This window comes from Drosophila arizonae, chromosome 5, assembly GCF_054131065.1.
Source record: "Drosophila arizonae isolate 15081-1271.41 chromosome 5, UAZ_ARI_1.0, whole genome shotgun sequence".
In the NCBI taxonomy this organism is placed as follows: domain Eukaryota; kingdom Metazoa; phylum Arthropoda; class Insecta; order Diptera; family Drosophilidae; genus Drosophila; species Drosophila arizonae.
The window spans coordinates 18,763,841-18,784,381 of record NC_142925.1 but is presented as its reverse complement, the minus strand read 5'-3'; the positions used below and the strand labels follow the sequence as shown (position 1 = coordinate 18,784,381).

At 39.5% G+C, this 20,541-nt stretch overlaps 5 protein-coding genes and 1 long non-coding RNA gene across 9 annotated transcripts; 4 read left to right on the top strand and 2 right to left on the bottom strand.

Annotated features, from left to right (window-relative positions):
* Positions 1-75: 75 nt before the first annotated feature.
* On the top strand, positions 76-4,284 carry Naus (cortactin binding protein N-terminal like nausicaa). The gene is made up of 4 exons (XM_089471011.1): positions 76-1,122; positions 1,195-1,381; positions 1,444-1,580; positions 2,601-4,284. Exons 1-4 carry the CDS (start codon positions 297-299, stop codon positions 3,290-3,292), a joined length of 1,842 nt encoding a protein of 613 aa, XP_089327137.1. The 5' UTR covers positions 76-296; the 3' UTR covers positions 3,293-4,284.
* Nup75 (nuclear pore complex protein Nup75) lies at positions 4,267-6,840 on the bottom strand. The gene is made up of 6 exons (XM_089471008.1): positions 6,682-6,840; positions 5,441-6,627; positions 5,030-5,375; positions 4,773-4,963; positions 4,559-4,715; positions 4,267-4,489 (listed from the first exon to the last, which is right to left on the bottom strand). The coding sequence occupies exons 1-6, from the start codon at positions 6,706-6,708 to the stop codon at positions 4,358-4,360; spliced, it is 2,040 nt and encodes a 679-aa protein (XP_089327134.1). The 5' UTR covers positions 6,709-6,840; the 3' UTR covers positions 4,267-4,357.
* Positions 6,841-6,900: 60 nt separating this feature from the next.
* Positions 6,901-11,383, top strand: krimp (krimper). 3 transcript variants are annotated; one of them, XM_089471003.1, is made up of 6 exons: positions 6,901-7,031; positions 7,084-9,027; positions 9,109-10,634; positions 10,744-10,778; positions 10,967-11,159; positions 11,224-11,383. In XM_089471003.1, exons 2-3 carry the CDS (start codon positions 7,194-7,196, stop codon positions 9,789-9,791), a joined length of 2,517 nt encoding a protein of 838 aa, XP_089327129.1. In that variant the 5' UTR covers positions 6,901-7,031; positions 7,084-7,193; the 3' UTR covers positions 9,792-10,634; positions 10,744-10,778; positions 10,967-11,159; positions 11,224-11,383. The 3 variants fall into 3 exon arrangements, with proteins under 3 accessions (XP_089327129.1, XP_089327128.1, XP_089327130.1); XM_089471002.1 differs by having other exon boundaries at positions 6,910-9,027; XM_089471004.1 differs by having other exon boundaries at positions 6,910-9,027; positions 10,868-11,159.
* Positions 11,384-11,847: 464 nt separating this feature from the next.
* Positions 11,848-13,572, top strand: LOC149268624 (uncharacterized). The gene is made up of 3 exons (XR_016270447.1): positions 11,848-12,214; positions 12,292-13,370; positions 13,451-13,572. It is a non-coding gene; the product is annotated as an uncharacterized LOC149268624 (long non-coding RNA).
* Positions 13,573-14,710: 1,138 nt separating this feature from the next.
* Positions 14,711-15,666, bottom strand: LOC149268623 (uncharacterized). Of its 2 annotated transcripts, XM_089471171.1 has the most exons (3): positions 15,555-15,666; positions 15,262-15,494; positions 14,711-15,189 (listed from the first exon to the last, which is right to left on the bottom strand). In XM_089471171.1, exons 2-3 carry the CDS (start codon positions 15,435-15,437, stop codon positions 14,925-14,927), a joined length of 441 nt encoding a protein of 146 aa, XP_089327297.1. In that variant the 5' UTR covers positions 15,438-15,494; positions 15,555-15,666; the 3' UTR covers positions 14,711-14,924. The 2 variants fall into 2 exon arrangements, with proteins under 2 accessions (XP_089327297.1, XP_089327296.1); XM_089471170.1 differs by having other exon boundaries at positions 15,262-15,617.
* Positions 15,667-18,932: 3,266 nt separating this feature from the next.
* On the top strand, positions 18,933-19,954 carry LOC108616046 (transcription factor HLF). The gene has a single exon (XM_018010983.2). It carries the CDS (start codon positions 19,231-19,233, stop codon positions 19,807-19,809), a length of 579 nt encoding a protein of 192 aa, XP_017866472.2. The 5' UTR covers positions 18,933-19,230; the 3' UTR covers positions 19,810-19,954.
* Positions 19,955-20,541: the final 587 nt, after the last annotated feature.

Here is a 20,541-nt window from a genome sequence, read left to right as displayed (position 1 = left end):
TTGAGGTTGTCCGATAATCAATGAGTTTAGCTAGAATCGCATATTGTCACACCGATAAAACGATATTTTTGTGTACCATCTCTAACAAGAAGTATCCACTTTTTCACGGCAACAAAGAATTTGTATGGCATAGAATTTAGCAAATTAACCCACGTTAGAGCCATTAAAATGCCATTAAAATAGTGTAACATAACGGAGATAAGTGCAATTTAAAGTTAAAACTGTAATTCAAAATTTACAAACTGCGACGCAGCCTTGAACAACAATTTTTTTATGCTGTAAAAAAAGCCAGGATAATGGAGCAGAACTCCAGCGCTATTTCAACCGAGCAGGAGCTGGATGTCAATAGTCCAATAGCAACTGCTACTACAGCCGCCTGCAGTAGCAGCGGCAGCGGCAGCGACATCAGTGCTACACATGAATTCCAGACCATGAAACCGGGTGCAGGACATAAACTGCAACTACAGCAACAACATCAGCAGCAGCATATGGGCAATGGTCGCACTGAGCTGCCACACAGCGAGCTGGTAAAGATGCTTTACTACTTGGAAGGCGAGTTGCAGGCACGGGATGTGTGCATCGCTGCGCTACGCAACGAGCGCGTCAAGCATCTGATCACACAGCTGCGCACGAAGCGCGTGCAACCAAATGATCCGTACGCATCGCTATTCCGAGATAAGATCGCCTTAAATGGCAATCTGATATCGCGCGAGTCCTCGACACAGGCCGCCCAAGCTGAGATGGAAGTACGACAGATCATTGAGCAGCAAATGGAGCAGCAGTATCAGATGGTCAGCAAGCAGCGTGGCACCCATGTGCGGATGGTTAACATATTGACTGAGTCGCTGGAGAACAACCAGCGCATGTTGCAGCAGCTGGAGGAGGAGAGACGCAAGCACGAGCACGATACCGCCCAGGGCGATGACATAACCTATGGCCTGGAAATGGAGCGCACCAAACTGCGTCAACAGCTGGAGGCTGAGCATGCCCAAGTGACCAACATGGAAAAGGATCTCAAGAAGCTGCAGGAGACGCTAGAATATGAGCGTAATAGGCAAAAACAAATTGTGCTATTGCTCATCGCAGAGCGAAAAAAGATTCTAATGAAGTACATTGAGGAAGGTAAGTAACATCTTAATTCACATTCAAACAAATTGCATTTTTTATTTTTTTAAATAAAAAAATCATTCGCAGGCAAACGCTCGGAGGATTTAGCTCAAATACTGGCCGAAGAGAAGCAACGCTCCGATACCATTGCCGAGGGTCTTGAGGAGGAGAGCAAAAAGTCGCTGCGTATGGAGGAGGAGCTGGAAAAGCAAACCCAAGCCATGGAACTGGAACGCAAAACCCTGATGTCCAAATTGGCCAAGGAAGAGCTGCGGTCAGTGTTCCACTAACACATTTATCTAATTTTCCAATTAGTATTAAATATTTCTTCTGCAGTGTCAAAGAATTGGAGCAGGAGCTGAATGCGCTGCGCAGTGAGCACGAGGCCCTGAAGAAACAACATCAACAGCAACAGCAGCTGGCCGCCAGTGGCTCAACGGTGGCTGCCGCCAGCAAGGCGCGTCAGTTTAGTGGTGCGTATGGCTCAGCTATTTGGCTGAAATTTTGCTGTTGTAATTATGATTTAACCTTCTTCTGTTTTCTCTGATTTATTTGATTTATGAATAATTCTATACATACTATTTTTTTCGTGTCCCTCTGAAAGATGAAATATTTTGTTAGAAAATATCTTACGCAATTTGCAAGGTGATTTGTGTTTTCTCTTTTCTTGTTTTGTACTTGTGATGACAACAGCACCATAAGCCAATTTGCGCATCTGCATCCCCTTAAAAAAAAAAGAACACCCACACACACGCACACAGAGACACATGTACATGCACATAATACACACAGTGAAAATGCTAACTTAGTAGACAATAAAGAGATGTATTATAGTTCCCAGACAATATGCAAATCCAGATGATAGTAGAGTCTATCGGATATATACCTTACAGATCAAACTGAATTTAGTTTCATTTGCTATTACTGCCGGTCTTAGGTAGCCTCAAGTTGTTGCACACGCTTTTATCACGCTTTTATTTCAAAATATCTTTCCCTCTTACTGCCCATGCACAGTGGTCCAGATGTCAAATATTTGTAATATTTTTGTTCCTGCCGTTTAAGAAAAATTCTTAAATAATTTTCTGTCAACATTTTTGTCATTTAGATCACTGTGCAATGCTTAATGAAAATCATGTAATATCAGCAAATCGAATGAAAGATTTTTAGGAGATACCATAATCAGGGGTTTTCAGTTATAAAATATGGCACTCAATTTAACTAAGTTTTTAATATATTGCAGCAGACTAGCTAGAAGGCTTACTCTTTCCATGTACTTTACATATTTAATTATAATTATATACTTTAATAAATGCAATTTATATTTAAATTATATAATTATAATTATAATATTTAGCTAAACTGAGCTAAGCTAATACACGTAGAGGCTTAACAGTATTGAAGATTATTTTAATTGTAACTATTTTGTGTATATATCAGTGTAAACACATAATTGTACTGTCCAGTGCTAATCAATTGTAATAATATTGTTGCAGACGACGCATGTGCCGCGCCCTTGGTAAATATTGCGAAAATAGTTCAACCCACTGCGACAGTGAGCAGCATGCCGGTATCGGGCCCTCAGACGGGCATTGCACGCTCCATTGTGCCGGGGCAGAACATACGCAGCGCCGCTGTTACGGGCATTGCCACTGTGCCAACGGGGACCGCTACCGCACCCACGGCCCCTCCAGTCCTGGCCGCAGTCAATCACACCAGCAGCATTGTCGCCGCCGCAACGGATGCCAGCGGTGTTGCAATTTCCAGTGCGGCTGTTGTAGCTGCGGCTCCACCATCTCCCTCGCCGGCTAAAATGCAGCCGACGGCGACCATACAACGTGCGCCGGGCGGCAAATATGCGGCACTGGCTGCTGCAGCTGCGCTGGATCAGGCCACAACAGCACCGCATCCACACCCTGTACCCATTGCTGTACCACCTGTGACTGTGCCACCAGCCGGTGCACGCGGCGCACCGCCACCCATACCGACGAAGCCAATCGTACCACCCAAGCGAGAGCCATCGCTGTCCCGCCTGGGCTCCATAACGAGCGGCAGTGCTGCTGCAACGGCCATTGCCGCTGCCGCTGCGGCAGCAACGGCTGCTGTTGCGGCCACCGCAACCACCACAACTGCCTCCACGACGAGCGCAGCGGCAGTGGCATCGGCGACCACGGCGAAGCATAATTAGACACCTTCCTAAACGACTTTCGACATACATATATATACGCGCATTATACCATATAGCATATAACAGAAGCGAAAATACTCAAACCCGAATATAGCTCCACATTATAACTGGCCGTAATACTAGTTAAGGGTATCCACGTTTGGAGACATATATATATATATTATTTTTTTGATAAATATGCCAAATTCATACAGTCAAAATGCGTGAATTCCCCTTAATTTACTCACCTATATCGTTGAGGTCTTGAGCTTTGAAAGTTTTTGCCTCCAATTTTGTTCAATTTTGTTATTATTTATCGTTTTACAATTAGCGTTTGCAATTTAGTGATTTTTAAAAGGTTTTAAGCAACAAATAATTGCCAAAAGGGCTACAGTGGTTCGTTTGAATATTTCGCGCCTTTCCTTGCTGGATTTGTGTATGTAATTCCGTGTTTAGTCGTTAGTAAATAACATTTGTACAAGGCCGTGCGATTCTCATTATCATTATATATGTATAAATACATATATATATATATATAAACTTTGAACATATAGTAATTATATACCCATATATAGTATACGGACTACTCCATTGTGCTCTGTGCGTTGTTTCTTAGTTCTTAGGTGCGTTACCCTAAATATCCCGTGCAGCTATAAACACAACTATGTATTTAACCGTAGAACACTTTAGGTTTATAATTTCGTTTTAAGTTCGTCTTAAGATTTTAATTTGCCTTACGAAACGATGAAGAAAACATAATCCTATAGACTAGCATGTAAAATTTGAGTCCTGCTTACAAAAATTCGTCAACAGAAAAGTACCCGAGAATGCCCTTATTTAATAATTTCACGTTTCTTAAGTTGAATCGCGGTTAGTTGCTTTCGGCCAAATGAGACAGTCTTAATTAGAGACAATTAGCATTGTTGGTACTTACATTAAATAATAGCAGACAAAAAGAGGCACAATTAAGCAAATGAATGATTAGCAATGCAATAAACGTTTACAACAAATTACGATTACGATGTATTGAAAAGCGAAAATATAAAATAAACTACACTACAAAAGAAGTATGTATATATGAAACAATTACATTGCGACTGCAGTATTCTCAAGTATCATTGCCCTGGACAGATTGCGGGCACATGCTAGCCGCATCAGATCCAATATCTCCTCAACATTCTCCACGCGGTAGTCGCTGAACACAGTTTTCGATGATTGCTGTTTGAGGTGTGGAGAAGGCAGGAATTGAGACAACTTGATTGCATATATTGAAGAGCTTTGACTCACATTGTTAAACTTGGCAGTGTTTAGTTTGTTGCGTTCGATTAATGGCACCAGCTCCATTTCCAGATGCTGGAGTATAGCAATAGTTTCCTTGGAGAAAATCTTGGGATCTTCAGACTCCAGGAGCGGCAGGGCATCGATCAACAGCGAGGGCCAGAAGCTATAAATGCAATACTTGTTAATCAACAAAGAAATCGTTTAATTATATATCTCTTACTAATCGGGCGTTATTTTTGAGGCCAGCAGATTGATAAGCAGCTCAGCACCAGACAAAAAGTCACGTTGCCGGTAAAATTCATAGAACTCGAAATACTTGGAAAGAAATACCAAACGGGGCGAGACAAACATGCGTGCTCCAATGCTTGTTATAACATCTGGACAGAGCATAACGCCAGTACTAGAATAGTGCTGTGAATGAATGATAATTTCAAGTAATTTTTGTAGAGCAGATATACCAATTTAAATCATAGATACCTTTAGTATAAAGTCGGCTATGGCGGTAACTAGTAAAACATCTTTGGAGCGCATGGCCCACTCCAGTGCATTGCCATATCGCTGATCGGAATACGCTCGTTTCGATAGAACTTTACAGATGCTCTGCTCGACGTTGGCCAGGCCACGTTCTTTGGCCATTGCGATGATCTTGAAGGCTTGCCGCTCGCTCTTCAGTGGAATGCGTGGCAGCAGCAGCTCAATTGCTGCGAGTCCCTCCTGCTTGCAGCAGTCTAAATAATCGATGCCCAGCTGCCAGAGGTTGTGCGAGGTCATCAGATAGCTTCCGTAATCAAAGATCATTGAGAAACGTAATGAAGGGAGGTCACTATTGGATTAAAGGGGGTATATTATTAGGGTATATATCTATGTCAGGGTATTCATGATAATTACATGTGCTGCTGGTCAAAATATGACTTGAGCTGTCCCGTGTGGTAGATCAGATCAATGAGATGTGTGGCAAACCAATGACTGTCGCCTAGCTTCTGCGATTCGTAGATGAAGAGCTTGATATCGTGCTCCATCAGCTGCATAACCATGCGACTCAGTTGCGTCATCTCCCAATTGGGACGAAGCCCGGACCAGCGGTTGATCCAGTTGCTGGCTGCAATGCGCAGCTCAAATGGCTTGCAGGCGGGTCGAGTGAAGAGCAGATAGCCGGGTAGAAACTCATACCAGTCGTGAGAATTCATCAGTGCTGCATCCCAATGCTCGTTGCTGCCCGAAACCAGCTGCATGAGTAGCTCAAGCTGTGGTTCGGTGGCAAACACATGTGCGGCTAGTTTTCGCTCCAAATCTACGTGCCAGTACTCCCATTGGGAGCAAAACTTTTGCATTGCATAGCCATCCTGATAAACGGGCATTGACTTGAGTACCTGATCGGCTGTTTGAAACGCAGTCTGATTGAATTTGCGATGCTGCGAGAGAATGGCCCGTGTCACGTCCAGCTGTCCGAGCATTATGAGCGTTTTTAATGTGTCCCAATAGCTCTCGCATTCGCTGGCCTCTTCGGCCATGAGCAACAGATCAGTAGCCGCATCTTCCGTGTTGGGATAATGAAAGCGCGTCCACTCCAACAGTTGGGTCACAATCAGCTGATTGTGCTGCTGCTGCATGTAGAGGATTTCAAACAGATGCCACAAACACTCGATTGCATAGAAAGTCAATATTGCGTCCGCGTGGCGCTGTTTGATGGCCTCATTCTCTTGTACCTCTGGCGATTGCTTAGCGTGTTCCAGCTTCTCAAGACAGCAACGGATTATACTGCGATAGGTTCTGGAAATTTTTATGTACTCTACGGTTTTTTTTGCGTCTCCCTTCGACCCCTGGCCTAACACTTGTAGAGTCGCAAATGTGGCATTCGTTTCAGCAAGTAGACTGCGAAGCAGAGGCTCAGTATAAAGCGTCGTTTCTTGTGCCATATAAATCAGCACCGGTTCCTCGCCAGCCGATTCACTCGGCGCGTCGGGTGTGCTCCATTTGACTGGCCGATAGGCACTCAGCGCTAATTTGGAGCCGCCTGGCACAAAACTTGCGGTTAGCGTATTGCCGCAGCGCATGGCAAGTGTGTCGCCAATTTCCTGGAGAAGAGAATCATGAATTGGAATACGGTCATATATTTGAAAACGTCTTACGAAATGCGGTACGGTATCCTCAGTCATTGTAAACAATTAATATTAAAATTTTAAGAAAACAAGCAAACGAGCGCGATTTTATATGCGGCACATGAGCCAGTGTTGGTAGGGCCTAGCGTGTAATGCAGTGCTGAGAAGCTTTAGATACTTATCGATTATCTTGAAGGCTAGTATGCTGTGAAATTTCGTAACGGATTTTATTTGTTATAAATATGATGTGGTAAATGCATTGTCAGTTAGGATGATATGGAAAAAAGTATTTAATTTGTGTTATGTATGTATATAACATAGAAGAAGAAATTTATTTTAGATTTACATAAGTTGCATTAGTGCTAACCATATGTTGTATAGTAAGTGATTAAAGCTAATTTCAGCTGCAGCTTAGTTTAAATACTCTTTTAGTGCTCAGTAACGACGTTGAAGAGTCAACAGAACCAAAATGTTACAGTTGATGCTTTGCCGCTATCTCGTAAAGTTCTTTAAATTGTGTGATTTTGAGAACACATTTAATTATGGATATGGACGGTCTTTTTTCGATTTTGTCGCTATTCGAGCGCAATTTAATTAAATTACAAACAAATCTCACTGCTTATCAAATGGAAGTCAATGCTGTGCGACGAACACTTGAAGATAGCTGGTCGCACGTTGGTCGCGCCGATGGTCGCATTATTGCCGTCCACGACGGCCTTTTAAGCAGCGTGAACGCAGTCAATGAACATATTATCAAATTGAATTTACATATCGATTTAAATCGAGCCATTGGAATTTCCAAGAATGAGGACATAAAGAAAGCAACAAATAATTACAATGGAATTCACACAAACCTCGATGGCATTGAGGTGGGCGAACTGGACGTACGCTCTGGCAATGCTAAGCCAGGAGATCAGACCGAGGACTATGCCCTACAAATCATCACGTCAAACATTGAGGTGCACAAACTGGACGTACGTTCTGTTCATGCTAAGCAAGAGGATCAGATCAAACAGACCGTCATGTCAAATCATGACATTGACTTCAATGATCAGCCCGAGAACTCTGCCCTGCAGCCCAATACGCCAAATCATGGCATTGTGGTGACTGAACTGTGCGAACGCTCGGTTCCTGCTGTGTCAGAGGATCAGACCGAAGACTGTGCCCTACAGCTCGATACTCCGAATCATGATATTACGGTGGGCCAACTGGACGTACGCTCTGCCCATGCTAAGCCAGACGATCAGACCGAAGAGTGTGCTCTACAACTCACCAAGCCAAATCATAATATTGAGGAAGCCGAAATAGAAGTACGCTCTGCTAAGTCAGATGATCAAGCCGAGGACTGTGTCCTACAGCTCGCCAAGCCAAATCAAGATGTTGAGGAGGCCGAAATTGAAGTACGCTCTGCTAAGCCAGAGGATCAGACCGAGGACTGTGCCCTACAACTCGTCACGCCAATGCCGCGTACTAACATGATAAATAATCAATGTATAGAGGATCCGCTCATATCCGCTGAACCCAAATTTACTCCGATCGCCCAATTATTGCCCTTCCCACCTCGTCAATCGAAGCTATTGCCGCCAAAGGGCGGCAGACAAATGTCAAGCAATGAGATTTACGATCAGCTTAACAAAAACATAAGCAGCTTTGTGGAAGGCAGCGTGGTGCAGGCTACAATGATGCATCTCAATATTGCGGACGATTGCATTTTTGTAGCCAGGTGGAACGAAGAATCGACGCCGATAATAAAGTTATTGGAGTGCCAAGGGACGGGCCGGCTGCTGGACCAATTTCCCGATTTTGGAGAAGTCTTTGTTGTCTATGATGCTCAAGAGCGGATATTGCCACGTGTTGTCATCAATTCCCATGCTGAGGGTGGCGGCTATGATGCGTATCTGATAGACTATGGAGAGCATATTCGTTTGGCCGACGACGATGTCATTCTGGCAATACCCAACCAAGTCAAAACCCTACCAGCTGAGGCCATCAGGTGCTATGTGCGCAATCGTGGAGTGGTCAGCATGTCACAGTTTATCTATAAGAATATACAGCTGCGTATCCTGGTGAACAGTGGCAACGATCTGGAAGTGGAAATCATTGACGATGGACCGTGCGAAGCGTCGACAGCTTCCTCAATTCATATCGATAATCCGGACATAGCTCGTAAAGATGAAGCGAATAGCATCCCAAATATGAGTACACAGCAAGAGCCGACCAAATCAATTCAAAAACTGTCTCCAGAGGATTTGGAAATGCTGGAGCATGTTGAGTGCAGCACCAGCAATGCGCTCAAAGCTGTGCTGGGCTATATACCAACAGATGAGAAACGTATTTGCCGACACTACGATCCAAAGATCAACGGCTGCTTTAAAGGTACTGAAGCCTCCACTGACTCGCTGATAACCAAACGAATGTCCACCTAAATCTTTAATCTTATATATTATTCAATTTTAGGATCCAATTGCCGTCTGTTGCATCAGCCTTTTGCTCCGCATGGCGTGACCAAGGACGTCGAGCTGGTTGAGCCGCTGCCCGAGACTATTTATACATCTGAAGCTCCCAAAGAGCTGGGCAGCACCATACGCGTGCTGGTCACGTATATCAGCAGTCCGACCGAGGTGTATGTGCAGTTCGTGGATGATGCGGCGCCGCCTCTGGTGTGGAACAAGAAAGATGTGCCCGAATCGCAGTGCACTTTCAAGCGTCCGCCGCGTCTATTGGACATGGTGTTGGCGCTTTACAGCGATGACTGCTACTATCGCGCCCAGATCATTGAGGAGATCGATGGAATATTTAAGATCTTCTATGTGGACTATGGTAATACAGAGTTTGTTACCATTAGATCGCTGGCGCGGTGCACTGATGATATTAGCCTTAAGCCGCACCAGACCAATAATTGTTTCATTGGCGGCATTAAGCGCTGCTCATTGTCCACCCAGCGACAAAGCACCGAATGCGTGGAGTTTCTCAAAAGTAGAATCCTTAACACAGAGTTAGAGGTCAAGCTGATTAGCCAAATGCCCGATGGTTATGTGATCAAGTTTATGGATCCGTATGCTGATTTGCCCAGGCAGATGATCAAACGCGGCTACGTGGAGCCAGTATTAGCTACTAGCTCTAATTTGAACGAAGCTTGACCCTCACATCATCATATATTATTATTATTATTGTTATTTGTTCTTTTTTTATTGTTGTATGCCCAGAGAGCATAGCGCAGTTTCTATAATTAATATAAATCTAGTGAACAATATGCTTCCGATTTATATTTTGAGTATTGACTAGGCCTAGACAATGACTAGGCAATTCGAATTTGAGCTCTTTGCATTCCTATTGACTCAAGAAAGACCAATGAGAGGTATTAAATTTTTTTGTTATTGTTCGAAACTTGCTAAACAGTATGAATAAATATTTGACTACTTTATACTACAATAAACTAGATATATTAATAACAATTTATTTTGTAAGTTTAGTTTTATTTAGTTTATTTCGTTTACACAGTTCATTTCACAATTCTGAAACTGCTATATATTTGTGCTGATATATTTCTTTAGACCTCGGTACTATACTTAATCATATGACGATTAAATGGTAAACAAGAATGAAAGATATAAATACAGATCATAGAAATTTATTTTTCAGATTTAGTGAATAATTTCTGACTGAAAAGGAAGTTCTTTTTACTCGCACAAATTGGTCTTATGTTGTTCCCTTGTCTGCCTCAAAATAAAGCTTTTTCAGTTGGTAAATTACAGAGAACTGAACGATATTATTATTTAATAAAAATTCTTAAATGACAAACTCTTGATTGTACGTCTTTGAAACTAGAGTCAAGATCGGATTCTATTTCAACATTTTGCATTTATTATCAAATAATTGATATAATTTAGATTTTTAGAATAGTTTGGTTACCTGTTGGAAATTCGAAATTGAAATTCAGATGCATAAAGTTCAGCTGCAAATAGAGTTAAGATACCAAATATGTAAATGACTTTGCTTTAACTAAATTGATAAATATTTAATATAATATCGATAGAAGCTTGTTGCAATCTTTCGTTTGTTTTTCAACTAACAGTTCTTACTTTCTTTTAGCGTCGGTGTGGGTAGGAGCGCTACGCCGAAGAAGTGTGAGTCGAGTCTTGATGTTTTTTTTTGTTTCAATTTGCTTTTTTTTGATTGTGGCTGCAAATACGAAAATTGTTTACGTTTATTCTAGATACAAGCATGGATTTCATATTCATTTTGATAAAACCTTAATGAAAATTAAAATTTTATTAAATAATACTTATCGTATTTACATGTTTCAAATTTGAAGCGCCATGGAGATGAGAGATACTCCTCATTCGCGTCACGATCCGGACTCTAGAAGAAAGAAGAGGATTATTTGCATTGTGGTTGTCGTTTTAGCCATTGCCATAATAGTCATTGCGACTTTAGTAATAAATTTCTGTTACCCAAACCTTTTCAAGAGAAAGGACAAAGAAATAAAATATAGATACGAATAAATGGTAAATAGTTATGAAAGATATCTATATATAGATGATAAAAATTCATTTCTGTGGACTTTTCCAGTATTAGTGAATCATTCCGGACTGAAAAGGAAATAAAGAGAGCATATTGGTTTTGTGTCTTGGTCTTTCCCCTAAATAAAGATTTCACATTTTATGCTTCAGAGAACTGAACGAGGCTGTTATATAAATATTCATAAATAAAAAACTCATGATTAATTATAGTGCGGCCCATTAAAAGTCATTATCTCACCCTAATCTGTTGTCACAAAGCTTGAAAGCAAAAAGCGATAAAACAATAATAATAATTGCTCATAATGTGCAAAAGCAGCAAACTTTAGTCCTGGCTCGAGTTCGGTCAGGTTGTCATTGTCATCGCCAGAGCCAGAGCCAGAGCCAGAGTCGCAAATGCTAATAGATTATGCGGCAACGATTAGAAAGGCAATAAATAACACCTGTCGGAGATCACATGCGTGTACGGGTCACATCGTTGAGCAATTCTCAGGGAGTACTTGGAGTATTCATGTGGACTGGAGTAATAACGTCCACATTCGATCACTCTTATGCCCTGGGTATAATGGGTTTTGTTGAAATGAGTTTAGTATGCAGGAGGACCCATTCGAAAAGCTGGGTCGTTCGCCGATTAAGTGCTCCTCAATTAATCTATATAAACTTTATGGAAAGTCAGATATTAATTTATGTCTCGTTCGCCCTTGAATCTAGAGTCAAACTTGCATTGAAATTTTAGTTTAGTTTAATTTTATATATATTTTTTATACGACTTCGAAATTTACTTACATAAGGCACAACCATAGTAACTATGCGATTAGATATTATGAAACAATATTTGTAGGAGTTGAAGTGCATTGGACATGGGAGATAATTCTCATATGCAAAATAATTCGGGAACATCTAACAGGAAAAGGATTATTCTTTCTATAATTGTCGTTGTTGTCGTTTCCACATTTATTGCGGTTTTAGCAATATTTTTCTGCTTTCCACAACTTTTTACGGTGATTAGCACCAGCGGATTACCAGATTGATAACAATAAATGGTAAATAGCTATGACAGATGTCCATACAGATGATAACTAATTTTGTGTACATTTTCAATTTTTGTGAATCATTACAGACGCAAAAAGGAGCCATTTATACTCGCTTAGGAAATTCAGAAATCATTTGGATTAGTGTTAGATCTTTCCTCTCGCCTGTCTGTAAATAAATAGACCAATTTCTCATGTAGTAAATTTATTCGTTAATGCAGAGCGCTGGAATTTCAAATAGCAAATAAACCAGATTATCATTTAAACGTCAAACTCTTGATTAATTATAGGGCGCGGTCATTAAAAGCAAAGGAAAAATATCATTGTCTGCACCTAAGCTGTTGTCACAAAGCTTGAAAACAAAAGCAATAAAACAATAATCATAATTGCTCAAAATGTGCAAAAGCAATAAACTTTTGTCCTGGCCCGAGCTCGGTCAGGTCGTCGTTTTCAACGCCAGAGCCAGAGTCAGAACCAGAGCCAGAGCCAGAGCTGCGGGTGCTAATAGATTATGCGGCAACGATTAGAAAGGCAATAAATAACACCTGTCGGAGATCACATGCGTGTACGGGTCACATCGTTGAGGAATTCTCAGAGAGTACTTGGAGTATTCATGTGGAGTAATAACGTTCATATTCGATCACTCTTATGTCCTGATATAACGGATTTTGTTGAAATGTGTTTAGTATGCAAGAGGAGGCGTGGTAGACCCATTATATATATTCCTGATCCATTCGAAAAGCTGGGTCATTCGCTGATTAAGTGCTCCTCAAATAATCTATATAAACTTTATGGAAAGTCAGATATTAATTTATGTCTCGTTCGCCCTTGAATCTAGAGTCAAACTTGCATTCAAATTTTAGTTAAGTTTAGTTTTATATATTTTTTATACAACTTCGAAATTTACTTACATAAGGCACAACCATAGTAGCTATGCGATTAGATATTATGAAACAATATTTGTAGGAGTTGAAGTGCATTGGACATGGGAGATAATTCTCATATGCAAAATAATTCAAGAACATCTAACAGGAAAAGGATTATTCTTTCTATAATTATCGTTGTAGTCGTTTCCACATTTATTGTGGTTTTAATAATATTTTTCTGTTTTCCACGACTTTTTACGGTGATTAGCACCAGGGGATTACCAGATTGATAACAATAAATGGTAAATAGCTATGACAGATGTCCATACAGATGATAAAAACTGATTTTGTGTACATTTTCAATTTTTGTGAATCATTACAGACGCAAAAGGGAGCCATTTATACTCGCTCAGGAAATTCAGAAATCATTTGGTTTGATGTTAGATCTTTCCTCTCGCCTGTCTGTAAATAAATAATAATAATAAAAATAAATAATGTAATAAATTTCTCATGTGGTAAATTTATTCGTCAATTCAGAGCACTGGAATTTAAATAGCAAATAAACCAGATTATCATTTAAACGTCAAACTCTTGATTAATTATAGGGCGGGTCATTAAAGGCAAAGGAAAAATATCATTGTCTGCACCTAAGCTGTTGTCACAAAGCTTGAAAACAAAAGCAATAAAACAATAATCATAATTGCTCATAATGTGCAAAAGCAATAAACTTTAGTCCTGGCCCGAGCTCGGTCAGGTCGTCGTTGTCAACGCCAGAGCCAGAGCCAGAGCTGCGGGTGCTAATAGATTATGCGGCAACGATTAGAAAGGCAATAAATAACACCTGTCGGAGATCACATGCGTGTACGGCACATCGGGTCATGTGGGGATGAACAATATGACGATTCGTCGCTCGGCCAGCTCGGTTTTGTCCTGGTGTTGATAATTTAAACGACTAGAAAAAGTTCTGGTTAGTGAGGGCAAAGGGTAGAGGGTAAAGGGTAGAGGAATGGCACTCCGTTTAACCAAAGCCAAAACATATGCAGGGATGTGCTGCAGTGTGAACCCGAACAACTGCAGAGATCTAATGGCAAACATGTCAAATAATATTCCATTTCGGATATCTATTTTGACTAATATAAGAATTAAATTTCTGTTGCTAATAAAACTGAGAAAAATATGAATATTGTTCTATTGATTACAATATTTTACACTGAAACTGCCAACTGATATTTATTCAAGAGATATGCTATTGTATTGTATGTAGATTTCCATTAAAGAGTTAGTCTAAGAATGGTTCTGTTCGACTAGCAGATACTCTGATACTCCAATCCTTCGACTATTCTTTTACTGGAGAGTAAACATACAATAGGCACAGTCAATCCTCATTTAACATTTCTGGAATCTATATATGTACACATAATACATAATAATTGGAAATACCATTTACCGTGGACAACACACCTGCTGGGACCACCCTCGGCGATAATTATATGAGAATCAAGAACAGGGTTAAGTGTCAAAAGGATGAGAATGTTGGGGGAGGCGAGAGACCCCTTGGCATATGTTTGAGCCAGACAACACTCGTATAATGATGATGAGCCTGAACCACCCTCCATATGGTCGCAGTTCGCTCATACAAAAATAAAGTACACAATTTGGTTTACTCTCTGCTATTTTTTCGGGTTGAACAATAATTTGGATGTGAAGGAGGACGTGAAACAAAACTATTTGAATTTCTACAATGGATGCGTTGGATGCCGCTGCGTGGAACGAAAAACTTAGAAACGCAATTGAAAAAAAAAAATGAATAAAATCAAAACGTTTGCCAGCTAAGCTGCCTTTGGCATTTTGGCCAGCTAGCAGCTGGAGCCACGCCTGTTGCACTTGTGGCGATGGCTGTTTAGGGTGCAGCTGCCGTCCAGGATGTCCGAGTTGACTTTTTGTAGTTCGGCAATGCGCTGCCAGGTGGCGCAAAAGTGTCGCACGTTCCGTGCATTGGCCAGCTTGGCAATCGGCCCCAATGTGCGATATCCGTTGTTAATATAGCGTATGAAGCCCTTTGCCGACAAGTCCATGACGGCTGTCTTCACCTGAGCCTCCAAGTCGCCGCAGGCAAAGGGTCTGCAGCGAGACACAGATTGTGATCATAGATATGAAATATGCCTAGTATATATGTATATGCATATAGCTTACTCCTTGGCCAACATATCGACAATATGCTTCTCCTTAATGCCATTCACGTACTTGGGATGATCCTGAAATATGCGCACCATGTCCATGATGTAGAGTGGCAAGTGGATGTGATAAGTGTTCGAGTGCATCATCAATGTTGTCGGCTCACATTCGCTTATCGAAGTTTCTTCGCACATTTTGAAATAGTTTCGATTTTTTTTTATTTTTTTTTGGCAAGTTTAGTGGTTTGTACTCTATTAATATATATATATATTTTTATTTAAGTATATATTTATTTATATATATATATGTACCTGTATGTTTACTAATTTGTGGAGACGTGTAAGGCACGGCTAATGATATCTGTTGTCCACATCTAGTAGGCCTACTGGGTTTCAGCCCTCGTTCCAAGTGCTAATGTCATCCACTTACAGGTGTCATTAACAGTTTGTCCAGCGAGGTTTGCTTTCGGTTTGCTCTTCAATTACGAGTTGAAGCCGGAGCCGTACAAATATTGTAACAATTACATGTTCCCTTCTTTTTTCATTATTACCTGGTAATTTGCCTAATATATAAATAGATGAGGGCCTCCCACTGCATTAGCCTGGAACTGACAGTCCCCAGGGGGTGTGTTAAGTGCCAATGAGGTATGTGGGCGATATAAGGAAAAAATTAACACAGAATGAGCTGAGATCCTGTTTATTGGTTTCTATTTTGGATAAAATTTGGATGTACAAATATTTATTTTCAATTTCAAGTTATATCTAAAATACATTAAGATAATTATTAAGATAATTAAAATGTCGGATGACATTAAGATATTTCTCATTAAAAGATAGCATAGATATTATCGGTTAGCATATTTTTCCCAAATAATATATAATTCGAACCTTGATTACAATTATTTCTGAGTACATACCAGTTATAAATTCTGATATAATATAAATAACGGTTAAATATACATATACCAGGTATAAGGTCTGGTATATTATTAAACACTTAATTATAGACTATATACAATATATAGTGTTTTTATTTTTTACCAGTTGACAATTTAATCAGTATATATTAAATATGAAACTATTTTATATTTTAAACAATAATTTAAATATGTTTCATAATTTAAACATTTTTTCCATTTAATTTTATTTTTTTTTTAATTCATATACTATATTTCTTATATTATATAATGAACATGGAAATATGTATGTACAAACATGTAAAACAGTTATAAATTCTAATATAATATAAATAACTTTTAAGCATATACCAGGTACAAGGTCTGGTATATTATTAAACACTTTTAATTATAGACTATATACAATATCTAGTGTTTTTATTTTTTACCAGTTGACAATTTAATCAGTAAAGTCTTGAATATCCTATACCTATCTGCTAAAATTGTTATACCTAACATTATTTTCTTAGACCTTCTTCTTCAGATCTTCAACAAAGGTTGCTTGAGCTCATAAAGCACATTTATTTACTACAAAGATGTCAAGTTTTCAAAGCACCGTTGTCTAGATCCTCGATCACTAAACTTTTCTAACCACAATTAATGATATAGTATGTATTGTCAATTCATCGTCCATGGAATCCTTGGTGCATGTCAAAGTGCGCACGCCATCCTTTTAGCCATGCTCGGGCATTGCCTCTCCAACACCGTCAAGAGACACAAACGAGGCCAGTCAAAGGGTTAACTATGGTAAAACTTTTGCCAACAGATAATAAATTAGCGCATACATTATGAAATATTGTTAGGATGCCACCGTCAACTGTCGCTGTCTCTGCCTGACTTCCGGCCAGGTGGGGGCGGGTCGCTTCCAACTGGCAATTTGCTCTACCTGGAACAGGTGACAGTTTCTCAACGCGAACGGGTTGCCGAAGCAGCGCCACGAATGACATGTGTAAAAATGTTTTATTGGTGAGGTTATCAAAGCTAAACGTAAGTCCCATTGCTTTTTATTTGCCGCAGTCATGCTTAAGGCATAGACTTTTTGATGACTCTATAGGTTAGATTAGCCCCCAATTGAGGCCTGACTGTGCCATTTGTTCTTCATTTTTTGGTACCCCAATTATTACTATAAGACCAACTGGATATCTTGTTTAAGTAAGCAGTATATTGCACGTTCCGTCAGCAAGTTTAACTCATGTCGAGCGACCCTTGTGGCTTGTCTATTGTCTATTGATTGACAATACACGTGACTTGACATTTTCTTTTGATTGCGCATTAGTCTGCCGGGAACTGATGTATATGTAATGTATATATATATACATATCCAGGTATATCTAACAAAAGTGAAGGATATGTCAAATAGTCTAATAACTAAATAAACTGATATAAAATTATACTTGATTTGGGATTAAAATGTTTATTTTAAAATAAATAAATGAAATAAATAATATTGATTTAAGTTAAATAATAAATTTTGTACCTTTTAATTATGCATCACAGTTAACGTTTATTAGAAATATAAAATAATATGAAACTATATAGAGTACTTAAAAATAAAAAAAACTTTTTTATTTACTCTTTTTATTTAATAAATTAAATTAACTTTAAATTATTATTATTATTATTATTATTATTTGTATAAATAATGAAAATTTAACTCTTAATTTTTATTCATGTATTACTTAAAAAATTTTTATATTTTATGTATTACTTCTATATTTTTCATATTTTATATATATTAAATACGAAACTATTTGATATTTTAATCAATAATTTAAATATATTTTATGTATATTTTTGATATTTTTGTTTCATTTAATATATATATATATATATTTTTTAATTAGTATACTATATCTCTTTTATTATAGTAATAATATATATTTAATATGTAATGCACATGGAAATATGTACAAATATGTGAATGAATATTTAATAAATACAAAATATTTCAAACCAAAAAATACAATTAAATTTCTGCCTTTAAATTTTTAGCTTTCAAATCCGCAAATAGTTGAAAATTGATTTTATTTAATTTATTTCCCATTATTTAGTATTAAATTATTATATAAATCTGACATATATTTATTATTTACATTGTATTTATTTTTTATAATTATATTGATTTACAAGTAAAAGTTTTGAGGGCATTTAAAATTTACATGCTTTAAAATTTACAGCTCTTTGTTGAATTGGGTTCTCTGCCCTTTGAACCCTGGGCCGACAATTGGGGCTTATTAACTTTAATCGTAACGTTTCATCTACAAAATGTCGTTCGATCTAGAGCGCAACGTGAAATTCCATTGCGGTCGATTTGCAGGCGCTGTATCCCATCTATTTGCTAACCCGCTCATCGCCGCCGTCCACTCGACCGTTCTCATTGGCTGTTAGAAAAAGTTTTCAGCCCTACGCTGGGCCCTGCTGCATAATAGTTGGCCAACTCATATAACCCTGTCCGAGCTCAGTCCATGTCGGGCAACACCCCCAAAAGGAAAATCAGAAACGCGACTTCCACATGTGGTCAACCGTTTTTCCAGTCCGTGGCTAGCATTTTCTTTTATTTTTGTTTTCGTTTTGGGTCCTGTGGCGGTCGCGCGGGGGTGGCTAATCAAACTAACCAGTTATATGAAACCCTTATAACTGTGCAGCAAAATAAATGTCATGCAACATGGAAAAGTGTCATGTATTTGACGAATAATTACCGTCAACATTGCGTGATTGGCTGAATCAAGCGGAAGGCGGCCTGTGGCGCTATGACTTAGATTTGGTCCCAACTGGTTTAGGGTTTAGGGTTGAGGCTTTGGCTCGTGGCTGTGGTTGGGGGTTGAGGGTTGCCCTTTTGGAGCTGCCGTTTTTGTGTGTGACAACAACCTATAATTACCTGGCAGTCAGACCTTCGGGTGCAGCTGAAGCCGGTCGTTCGAATCAGGAATACGCGCCGCAGGCTCAAAGACAACGCGGCCGTCGGCGTGCACGGTAGTCCCAAGTCCCAAGTCCCAATCGTTGGTCTCCGGAAATTCTGGGAGCTGCTCACAATGTACTCGCCCTCTAAATCGCCCATCGTAGACGTCACCGAAACCATCTCCCTGCACAGTGAACTGGACATCGAACTGGAGCCGAGCTGCAGCTCCAACTTTACGATACCTTCGACGCATAATCTGCGCATGCCGCTGCCTGGACTCGCACTGCCCAATCTGTTGGCGTCCAAGAGCAATGGCAGCTTGGGCGCTGCCACGTTACCCGCCTTCGAATATATTGCGCCTCCAAATCATGCGATGCAGTCTTTCGATTTTCCGCTCATGGAGCTGAATCGTGTGGGCATGTTTCCCGGATTCCTGCATCGACGGGCCCGCGGCGAAAAGCGACCCATACCAGATGCCCAGAAGGACGCCAAATACTATGAGCGACGCAAGCGCAACAATGAGGCGGCCAAGAAGTCGAGGGACGCACGCAAGATCCGCGAGGATCGGATTGCGTTTCGGGCTGCGCTCCTCGAGCAGGAGAACTCCATACTGCGCGCCCAGGTGCTCGCATTGCGCGATGAGCTGCAGACGGTGCGGCAGCTGCTCGGCGCCACAGCGGGCGGCATGCTGGGCGTGGCTAGGCAAGTCTGATCCAAGAATGGATAGGAGCGTGTAAATATGTATATGTGCAATTGTGTTTTGTGATCTCTATTTATAAATAAATTATTATATGATATGAAGGACTACAATTTGTATTTCTTTCTCAACTTTAAATATCACTGGACGAATGTCATTCGGAAAGGCAACAATTATTGTTCGATCGTGATTGACTGTACTATTGTACTGTTTTCAGAAGACGGGTTAGCTAAGAAGTATATTTTTTAAATTTTAATATTATTGATTTATTTTTAAAATGTTTGTAGCTATGTGGCATGGCTTTTCGGCTAAATAAGTTCGTTAAATAAATTCTAGAAAAATTATATATTAAAATATATATTTTATAGATTTAAATTTTTTCAGGAATAACACGAATTTATTAAGTAATATCAAATATATTTTTCTTTATTTATATCCCGAATCCTTTGAAAATTTGAACTCAGAATATTTTTATTAATTATATTATATAATATATGTATGTATATGTTTATATAGTCAGTGATATGCACTTAAGCGAAGTACTATAACCGACTATGTTTGTTTCTCTATTTGTCGGTTTGCAATGCGTACATCATTTAAAGAGTATACTTTCAAATTAGAGAGAAAGCTTGAAAGAGCTGGTAGTAATCATATATGACATATAACGATCAGAGAGAGACTCTTGAGCTGAGCACAATTTTCATTTGGAGCGTTACCCTCTATAAAAGCTGATATGCTGCAGCGAAT